The sequence below is a fragment of the Lygodium microphyllum genome, chromosome 18 (assembly GCF_053477565.2).
Source record: "Lygodium microphyllum isolate KBCC chromosome 18, Lygodium_microphyllum_v1.1.10, whole genome shotgun sequence".
Lineage (NCBI taxonomy): Eukaryota > Viridiplantae > Streptophyta > Polypodiopsida > Schizaeales > Lygodiaceae > Lygodium > Lygodium microphyllum.
Genome location: NC_141152.1, coordinates 61,778,384 through 61,789,294, shown reverse-complemented (window position 1 = coordinate 61,789,294; position 10,911 = coordinate 61,778,384). Strand labels below are relative to the sequence as shown.

At 40.2% G+C, this 10,911-nt stretch overlaps 2 protein-coding genes across 2 annotated transcripts; both read right to left on the bottom strand.

The window, feature by feature from the left end:
• Positions 1–3,609: 3,609 nt before the first annotated feature.
• LOC148020942 (putative L-type lectin-domain containing receptor kinase S.5) lies at positions 3,610–4,377 on the bottom strand. Its single transcript, XM_087698189.1, has one exon. It carries the CDS (start codon positions 4,375–4,377, stop codon positions 3,610–3,612), a length of 768 nt encoding a protein of 255 aa, XP_087554315.1.
• Positions 4,378–5,042: 665 nt separating this feature from the next.
• Positions 5,043–6,815, bottom strand: LOC148020941 (uncharacterized). Its single transcript, XM_087698764.1, has one exon. The coding sequence runs from the start codon at positions 6,775–6,777 to the stop codon at positions 5,056–5,058; it is 1,722 nt and encodes a 573-aa protein (XP_087554890.1). The 5' UTR covers positions 6,778–6,815; the 3' UTR covers positions 5,043–5,055.
• Between the last annotated feature and the right edge of the window lie 4,096 nt (positions 6,816–10,911).

The window sequence follows — 10,911 nt, the reverse complement described above, 5'->3', positions numbered from 1 at the left end:
GGCCAATTACCTATCCACCCTGTTTATGAAAACCCACCTTTATTAGAGGAAGAGACTGAAATACTTGAACCAGAAGCCATCATAGACACTGACTACATGACCATTAGAACTGGCCGAAGGTATTCTAGATATCTAGTAAAATTTAAAAACCATCCTGTAGAAGACGCACAATGGATGCACGCTAGAGACTTAAATGCTTTCCCCACTCTGTTAGCTCCACATTGAGCTAATAGCAATTGAGGTCAATTGCTATCCCACCCCGGGGGTATTATGCTAGGAGGCATATTCCACGGTGGATTCCGTGAGGTTTTACGATGGATTCCGTAAACTTAGATGGCCGGGGCTCATACACAAAGAGGATTCTTTGTGCGAGAAGTTGATGGGGACGCCTATCCTTTTTGGGCATTTTATTAATTTAGTGTGTACATGGGTGATTCCATAGCGGGTGATTCCGCAAAATGCATATTAAATTAATAAACGTTTATGAGTTTAGAGTGCACACTCATAATAAATTAAGGTTAGAATTTATTTCTAACCAGTTGATTTATTTATGTAGCTGAAGACTGCTAGGTATTCACTTTTGTCGGTTTAATTGTATTATTTTACTAACGATTGTGAATGCTTCAGTTGATGTGTAGAGATAGCAGCAGTGGCGGAGGAAAGCATTGGAGTCTAGCGAGTATTCGACCTTTGGACTATATTTTGATAGGCGCCATGCCTATATTTTGTTGTGTCTATTGAGACATCGATTATTGATTATTATTTTGTATGCGCCTATGCGCACGGATATGTTATTTCTATTTGGACATTGAGATTGGGCGTGCCAGACTCTATGGGCACCGTCCATTAGCTTTATTTTTCTATTTTTGTAGAAAGCAAACTCAAAAGCTAAAAGCTTGTCATATTTTTGTAAATTGGGCTATGATTGAGCATGAAGATTGAAATATACATAAAATACATGCTTTGTGAAGCGCTCACACAAGGCATGGGGGAGATTGAACCCAATTTGTCTCTTGCCTCTTGTTGTGCATGCTTTTACATTGTTTTTTGTGCAAAAAGGTAGAGTTCATTGTTCTTGGGGACCTTCCGGGATTCACTACGCGAGCATTCTGCGTCCGATCTACGCACCAGACTTGGGCTTGTTACACTATTATTTGGGGATTGAATTTTGGTAAGTTTGTGGAAAAATGTTCACCTCTCAAAAGAAGCATACACATAGATCTTAAAATCATTTGGTGTGACTGAGGATAATGAGATAACTACACCTATGGAGGTCAATGTGAAGTTATCCATTGAGGATACATCAACAACAACAAACATTGGGAAGTACAAGAGGTTGGTTAGTAGTCTCATCTACTTATGTAACACCACGCTAGATATTAGTTTTTTATTGGTATTTTGAGCATTTTTAAAATAAACCACAAGAAATTCATTAGAAAGTTGGGATATGGGTGCTCAGATATTTAAAGAGAACTCATGAATATGGTATCACATACAATTTGGAAAGTGCTCTTGTGGGAAATTGTGATTCACATTGGGCACGTGACAGTGATTCTAGGAAATCTTTTTTTGAATATTGCTTCTCTTTAGATTTAGGAATATTCACTTGGATCAGTAAAAAGTAACCAACTATGGCATTATCGAAGTAGAGTACATGGCTTATTTTGCTACATGTAAAGTAGTATGGTTAAGGAGGATCCTATGCCATATGGAAGTATAGAAAGAAGATCTAACAATGCTAAGATGTGACAATACAAGTTGCATCACCATTGCCTAAAATCTAGTTTTTCATATATACACCAAACACATTGAGATCTAGTATCATTATGTGCATGACTTGATCAAGGAAGGGATAGTAAAGTTGGTCTACTGTCCAAAGGAGGAGAATGTATAAAGATCTTTCCCAAAGCTCTTACAAAGGATTTGCTTTGAGTTCATATTCAAAGACTCGATGTTGGGCTGAGGATGTAGTTTACTTGCGAGTGGACATTGAGAGAGTGTGTTAGATATGCTCAATACCCCACCCTTGTAAGGTGCCGCCGATAATTGATGGTGATCTAAGTTGTAAGGCTTCCTTTATGAGAAGAAGCAATGTGTGAGCATGGATATTGGTTAGGTCCTCACTTGTATGTCAGATGAAGTCTCTATGACTGAATGGCAAAAATGTGACCTTTGTGAATCTAGCCTTTACAATAGATAAAGTAGTTATATTGGTAGCAACTCAAGCCATAATGCATTGAGTTGTGTGGCATGGGAGTTATCAAAGACCCCTATTTAGGGTTTGGGGGTGCAAAAATGGGGGTCCGCAAGCAACACTCCCTACTTGATAGTAAAGAAAATCTTCCTTGAAATATTTCCTGGCCAAATAGGGAAGGTTCACAACATGGTCAAACAAGCTGACTAGACTACCTTCACAAGCTATAAAAGGAAGACCCCTCCAAAGCCATCGTTAATCTATCTTCCACCCCATTAGATTTCTTCTAGCTACCCTTAAACTCTTAACCTGTCATCTGTCTGGATCACCATCTAAGCTTCACAATCATGGAAGCACATGGATAGATAGAGCTATCAGTTTGTTTGAAATCAAAGCAATTTTTGTTCTTCTCATATTTACTATTCTCTACTCCTAGCTTTAATTTTATAATTTATATAATTAATTACTAATTTAATATTATTGGTTTATTTATAAATCAATTTATTAATATTTGAGGGGTGTTCCTTATATGGTATAATTATTTCGTAGCAAAGGGTTCTTTTGTATGAAAGATTATTTGTAAAAAAAGAATTTTCCAAGTAAGCTTTTCCTTAACCCAAAACGGTAATCCACATACTCAATGATGTACCCCTATATTTTTGGGGACCATCATACAATAGTCCCATATTTTCCATATTATACGAATCACATATTTGTATTAATGCAACCCATGAGGCCACCAACACTTGTGATAAAACCCCTTCAATTTGACATGTGTTGACAAACCAAATTTTGCAAAACTCCTCGTCATAGGCCACTCTCCCCATGAGATAAAAGTACAAACTAGCAAAAGAAAAGTCATAATATTTTTAGTGGATGACTTCCATGGGAAGCTCCATCCCAACCGGGTGACCTTGTAGAGTTAACATTGGAAACATTCGAGCCTGTTCTTTGAGTGTAAGGAGAATTTGCACACCTAGGGCTTGTTCTTTAAGTGCAAACAAAATTTGCACACCTAACGTTCCCTTCGTCTACTTCGTGTCCTTCTTGGAGAGCAAAACCTTGAGTGTTTGGAGGGAGTTCCTGCCTACAGAATTTGCACATCTGAGCTTCCCCTGGCCTAATTCCGGTCCTTCTTGGAAAGAAAAACCTCGAGTGTTTGGAGCGAGTAATTCCGGTCTCCTGGCTTTTTCCTGGATAATAGTTTCTTCTCGACCAGGTACCTGGAGGCTAAGACTCAATCCAGTAGCCCCATAAGAAGCTATGCCATGGAATACACGATAATTTCACCCTTGGTTTCTTTAGTGCACCAATGCCATATCATCTGCACTGTGCAGCCTTCTCGAAGAGCTTTAGGGGCCGGGAATACCTGGGAAGTTGGGAAAGACTTGAATCTCCACTGTCCAGCCCCGTTACTAGTTAGACTTCGAATCCTCGTCTTCCGAACGCATTCGATGCGGTTCAGCCTCGCCTTCTGAACGCACGACGGCGTCGTTGAGCCGCAGAGGAGTTTGGGGAGTGCCCACATGGTCGACTCCTGAATCCTGATCCCAGTACGACATAGGTCTCACACCTTCATTGGCAAGTACATTGTGCACTAGCTGGAGGTCATAGTAAGATGTCCCTTTGAGAACATCGACAACCAGCTGCATAGTGGGGCGTCGAACAGGGTTGTTATATGCACTGCAGGCCAGCCCTACTACCAACAACCGCCTCATCTGCTCCTCCTGAAAGCGTCGTTTCTGCAGCCGACTGTCAGCGGCATCCAGCAACCCACCCTTTTCATACAGCTCGTACACCCAATCTCGTAAAAAGACGGGGGCCGATTGCCGCCCCTCTCGCCAGCCGCTGATCTTGACAGCCGGTTCTCCAGTTGCAACCATTAGTGCTGTCACTCCGAATGCATAGACGTCTGACGAGGCTCCGAATACGCCCTTGTGCCAGGCATATGGATCAAGGAAACCAGGAGTCCCTGAGAGCTCGCCTTCTCTGCTAGCTTCATGACGGTCTAATATGAGTGCTAGGCCGCAATCGTCGAGGCGGGCATTCCAGTGGGTATCCAGAAGCACATTGGCAGGTTTCACGTCTCCATGCACAATGGTGGTGTATTTCGAGCCGTGGTGGAGATAGTGCAGGACTGATGCCAATTGACAGACGATCCGGTATCGTTTTTCCCATGCCATGATCATAGCCTGATCATGATCAGAAAGTCTAGAGTTGGATCCTACTCTCAAGTGAGTGGAGAGATTCCCATTCGGCAGGAACTCTTACACAAGGAATGGCCCTCCTACGATGCACCAGCCCAGAAGAGGCACGAGATTGGGATGTCGTAGAGAACCTAGGATATTCAGCTCCCGCAAGAAAAGCTCCCTGTATCTTGAAGCATCACCAATTAATCTCTTCACGGCAATTTCTTGACCATCGGGAAGCTTACCCCAATAAGCTTTTGAGATTCCCCCCGAGCCAAGAAGGCTTGAAAAGTTGCGGGTAGCAAGTTCTAGCTCAGGATAGCTGAATTCCCTCGCTTGCTCCAAAAACGATCCCGCGCCAGTCCCCGGTCTCTTCGCAGCTCCACCCTCCCAGCAGAAGAATCTGGCAAGGAAGCCACAAACTGATCTTTTCTGCATGGCAGCTGCTTGTGTGGCTGATTTCTTTTTGCCAGCAGACTCGTCAGACAGCGTAAGCTCACCAGCCTCCTCCATGACAGGCCGCAGATAATTTGGTGTTGGACGAATCTCTTGGGCGGAGTGTTTATACAGGAGATCTTCCAGCGTGCATTGGTACATCTCCTTGACTATGTGCAGTGATCTGCTTGTATAATAAGGGGCAGCAGCACGCGTTTTATCCAAGCTGGACATGACTCACAGCAATGTGGGGAGGAAAGCCGGAGAAGTAGATATGGTGACATCAGTCTGGTTTGTGAGTACGAGATTAGCCTTGAAATACAAGAGTGTCCTAGAGATTTCTGGAAACAATGGCCGCTGCAGGGGATCCCCATGCCAACACCTCCTGATCAAAGAAGCCAAAGCTGCAGGGCATCTCTCAGGCAGCGTGGGCCTGTCACCAGCCATGAGTGTCCTGTAAAGGATGGTCAATTTCGATGTGGCAAAGGGCAATTTTCCTGTTAGGATTTCGTAACAGACCATACCAAAGCTGTAAACATCTGCCTTCTTTGTATATTTGCCTATTTTTGGGAGCTTTATATCCTGTTGTTGAGCACCACCATCATCATCATCGTCGCCTTCTGGTTCATTAAAGAATACTTCAGGAGCTCTCCAGCGAGTGGCACCTCTTTGGACTCTAGAGCTGGATATGAAGCTGCTTTTCTTGGCCTTGGCCATGCCAAAATCGGCTACCTTCACTTGCACAACGGGGTCTGTGTCCTCATCGTAGTAGCTGCAAGAACCAGTACCTACCAAGATGTTGTTGGACTTCAGGTCGCGATGCAGGACGTTCAGGTTGTGTACATGCTCCATTCCTTTGGATATCTGCAGCATGATGTCCAGTGCCTCTAGCAAAGAGAAGGGTGGATCCTTCCCAGCAGCCGTCCTGTTGTTCATGAATGACAGGAGGTCTTCCTGCATGAGTTCCATCATCAAGCTGCACCTATTAGGGCCTGATGCGCAGCATATCAACTGTAGCACATTTGGATGTTGTAGCCGTGCTTGAATTGCTGCCTCTTTGCCAAATTGCACTTTATTCACATGAAAGAAATCTTTCATTGCGAATTTTCCTCCAAGCCATTCCACCTTTGATACTTTGGCAAATGCACCTTCCCCGACTACATCATGTATGTGCTGTCGCAGTCCAGCTGTTGCAACATCAATCCACAGGGATTCAGGCAATTCAATATCGTCGGAATGTGCAAAATGATTGTGATGCATCATATAGTCGGAAAGTCTTTTCCACAAGAAGTCTGCAAGGTAAGCATTGCTTGCATCGATGTTGTGATCAGCTCTCAGCTTGCTCAGGACCTGTAGAACAGATCTCAAATCTTCATCAGCACTGTCAAAGAGGCCCATATTAAGATTGTCATGTTCCCAGATCTCAGCTATGGCTGCCACAATACTGCTGCTGCACTGCCAACCGGGCAGATCCTGGAAGCTCTGGTAAGGTCTCGTCATAGAATTACTACCATCCAAGACGAGCTCCACTGCCATGATGACAATATAGATGCACCACATCAAGTCATGGAGGTGAATATGGACAGCCTCGGTGCTTAGGGCGAGGCCACCAACTGCCTTCAGCAGCCATGTGTGGCCTGCGCCGCTGCAGTCTCGGACGAACTGCTCACCCCTCCGCATAGCTTGCAGCATAGCTCTGAAAGAGAGAACGACCACTTCCTTGGCATCTGATCTGTCCGGGAGCCGGCCATGGATATTCTGATGATTCTCAGCTTCCAGGATGCGAGCTTCCAGGTGTTGCAGCGCCACACGGTAGGAGGAGGCAAGCTTGCGGCATTGGCGTTTATGTAAAACCACGTGGTCGAAGGCTGGGTCGCACAAGACACTCACGCGCTCGCACACATCAGAGAGGCCATGGAAGAGGAGGCGGGTGGTACTATATATACTGCTGCTAGCCATTATTGCTTTGCTCCGCAAATCTCAAGCTAACGAGAAGGAGCCAGTGTCTGGGAAAACAATTTTGTGAACCTAACACAGATCCTTCTTCTCTTAGCTTAAGGATGTTTCGTATTCAAAACCTTTACATTCATTGAATTGGTCAAATTCTGTTCAATTACTTCTCTTATACCTTAGAAATGAAAATCCTTATTATTATTAGTAACATGATTTACATTACATATCTAAAATTTAAACAAATAAAAACAGGTGTATACAAGTGGTTTCTATATCGCTTAGTGGGTCCATGTCATATGGCCTTAGAGAAGTATATACATTATAAGCACAAAGATAAAGAGAATGTTTAAAATAGAAACCGAAAAGAAAAGAAATTAAAAGCATAAAATAAGTAAAAAGAAGAAAAAAAAAACTAGCATAAAAGATTACATTATGAAATATAAGTAAAACAAAAAACAAAAAAGTTTAGAAAAAATCAAACACATTTTATTAAAAGCAACCATGATACAAAAAGGAAAAACAAAACTAACATAAAAGAGAACATAATGAAATACAACCAAAATCATAAACAAAAAAGTTTTAAAAAAGTTCAAGTACATTTTATTAAAAGTAAGCATGATCTAAAAACAAATGTAAAAGATTTTTATTCAAAAGATAGAAGCAACCAAGGGAAAAATAAGTTTAATGAAAGAAAATGATTAAGAGTCAAAAGAATCAAGTCAACAAAAGTGTAAATAATGCATAGTGACTTCAAAAGCATCATAGGCCATAAAAAATCAATTGCTTTTATGAATATGCAAATTTATTGCAAAATCAATGAGCAAATTCATTGTGTTGTATATAAATGCGGATGTGTTTTTTCAACCCATAAGTCCGTACTCTCAATGAACTCCATATCAATGAACTTAGAAGACCCTTCAATAAAGATTTTCATTAATGCATATAAACTCTTAATCTCCAAATGATTACGAAACTTACTCTTTATCACTATTCGAGCATTAAAACCTCTCTCACAAATATTAATGCTTGAACATTGGACAAGAGCTTCTTGACAAAGAGTAAGAATATTCGGATAAGCATCCCTCCACATACTATTGCAAGCAAGTATTGAAGTTATTTCTAGCAATGTGAATCGTATCCAATATCTAGAAGCTTGATGCTTAAAATTTATAAATTCTTTCTTAAGCTCATCAACTTCTATCATTGTAGGGAATTCTTCTATATTTAACTTTTTAAGGAAATCATAATATGAAGTTAACTTATCTATCTCTTGGGTTCCATAGCTCTTTAAGGCCTTCTCATGTATTGGATGTTGTGCAGGCACAAGTAATTTTAAACAGTTAAGTATGGAGTTATCTTGAAATGGAGAATTCAAGTTACTTACCACTAAATTGGCAAAAGCAACTTGCAATTCTACGGCCCTGTTAAAGTTTTCTCCATTAATTTTACATTTTAAATCATGCTCATAAATTTTTTTCCCATGTAAAGCACCTCTTAATGTATATAAATATCCTTTTTTAGGTCCATAGTCTGGAAGGATATCATATCCATATACTTCAACGCTTAATGCATTCACATCAAGAGGAGGACAATCAATGTAATATTGTGTTATGGATATAATTTCATTCTTCACAAGACTATCTATAGTTGTGACATCTACAAATTCTTTTTGAAACATTTGGCTTAGTATTGTTAAACCTCTCGAAATGTCAGCTAAGAAATTTAAGCAATAAACGCACTCGAACTTAGTCAATTCTTCATAAATATGCAATGCCTCTCTTTTTGTGATATCAAGTATTGCACCTAAAGACTTACACACTCTACTAATAGCTCTATATCTACTTAACCATCTCACATCAAAAGTATGCTCAAGTCGAAGAATGAGACATAACAAATCTTGTTGCATAGCTTGCCATCCTTCTAATCTCTTAGTGCTAACATTAAAATGTGAAGCTATAGCATTAATAGGTTTTTCTAGCTTTTTCCAATAAGGCATCTCTTTTGCTATACTAGATATTGCAAGGGCACTACGATGGGCAACACATTGAATTGATGTTAAAAATGGGTTAACATGTTTTTTCAATAAGGCCTAGACACCATTCTCCTTTCCTACGATTGTGGAACATCCATCACACCCAAATGCAATGAATCTAGATAAATATAACTTACATTTCTTTAGCTCACTAATAATAGCCTCAAACAAAGATCTTGCAGTGCCATCATGCATACATATGATACCATAAAAGCTCGTTTTAGGAACACAATCAGCGTCAATATATGATAAATAAATAACCATATATCCATGTGAGGAGATATCATTTGACTCATCAATTAAAATACCAAACCATGGACTAGCTGAAACCTTTTCTATTGTACTTTTTATAAGAGACAATTCCATGCAGAAAATCATTTTAGCACATGCCTTATCATCATTATAAAGACTAGTAGTGTATGGTGCATGGCAATCTTGCAATAAGCTTATCATTTCAGGAAACACAGAAAATGGTAAATTTTGCTTTGCAATCAAATATGGTGTTCTAAATAATGAAAGTAATGCCTCATCTTTTACTTCTTTTATTTTAACACTGTTTTCGATGGAGTCTTTTCCTTCGAGTAAAATAGTTTGCCGTAGCAAACTTATGACATGATGTGCGAACATGGGATTTTAAGTTGCTAATTTTAACATTTATAGATCCCCCTTTCGAATATGCACTATGTCGATGAAGATATTTCAAACAAAATTTACAAAATATTTTTACCTTATCTCTATCATAAAAAAGTCATTTAAACTGGTCTAGCCAATCCTCTTGAAAAAGTAAGTTTTCTTCTTTTTTCCTTTCAAATTAAGCCCTTTCTTCAAGTGACATCTTATTGAATGATTCATTTGAAGATAACACATTAATTGAAGTTGAGCCCCCAATATTATCCGTATTTTCTTTTACCTTTTTAGAAGGATGCTTGGCTAAGCTTTCAATCCCAACCCATGCAAAAAGGTTTCACTGTCTCTTATCTTTCAATTTAGATGCCATTTCTCAAAGTTAAAATTAAGAGTGGTTGTGAACTTATCGTGTTTTTTATAATCCTTGAAACTTTCTACCTTTTGTTATGCATTCATTCCCTTTGAAAATCCAAGCTCCTCGAACAGCGAGCCTCTATCTTCAAACTACAATGTCTCACAAACCTTTAACCTATTAACAACCACATAGCAAAAAAAAAAAAAAAAAAAAACACTACAAGGATATGGGGGTATAGCGATGGCGATTTGCGACATGAAATAGCGGCGTCACTATAAATAGTGACACAAATAGCGATGGTACTCAGACGAAAAAAATGCGGGTCGAAACCCGAGCGTGTTATTTTGCTCACATTCACGAAATAGAGAGCGAGAGAGAAAGCAAACATCTTGCATTTGAGAGGGAGAGAAAGAGAGAGAAAGAAGGCTTCTCACCACCGTTGCTGCTATTCACGCCGAAGAAGAGGAGGAGGTGTACGGAGGGCGAAGAGGAGCCGCCAAACCCTTCTTCGAGCCTTTACGGTGAGTGCATTGTCCATTCTTGCTTTGCTTTTGTGTTTTTCCTCTAACACCATATTGGTGAATATGGAAATTTCTCATAAATTTGGGACATATGGTCAAATATTTGGATTGGTTATAACTTGAACACTATAACTCAAAATTGAGCGCTCTATAGCTTAATAGATTCCATTTTTCAAGAGCTTTCTAATGATAGGTCACATCGTATGGTTTTGAGAAACTTATGGGCATGTTATCCGGGTGCCACCTTTTTAGTATTCAAAAAATGAGAATTGGGAGATTCCCAAACTCAGTAATATTATGTTCTCTCTCTTTTACTTGTTTTTGGTATAATTCGTGTGTATTGAGAGAGGGAGAGGGAGGAAATGAGAGAGGGAGAGGAAGAGGGAGGGAGAGGGGGAGGGGGAGGGAGAGGAAATGAGAGAGAGAGAGTGAGAGGAAGGGAGAGAGAAAGATTAAACATAAAAAGGAAAGAGAGAAAGAGAGGGAGAGGGAGGGAGAGGAAATGAGAGAGGGAGAGGAAGAGAGAAAAACATTAAATATAATAGGGAAAGGGAGAAAGAGAGGGAGAGGGAGAGGGAGAGGGAGGGAGAGAAAATGAGAGAGGG

Coding starts and splice junctions, on each gene's coding strand:
- LOC148020942 (XM_087698189.1), bottom strand. CDS start 4,377: ATGGCATGGGAAAAACGATACCGGATCGTCTGTCAATTGGCATCAGTC.
- LOC148020941 (XM_087698764.1), bottom strand. CDS start 6,777: ATGGCTAGCAGCAGTATATATAGTACCACCCGCCTCCTCTTCCATGGC.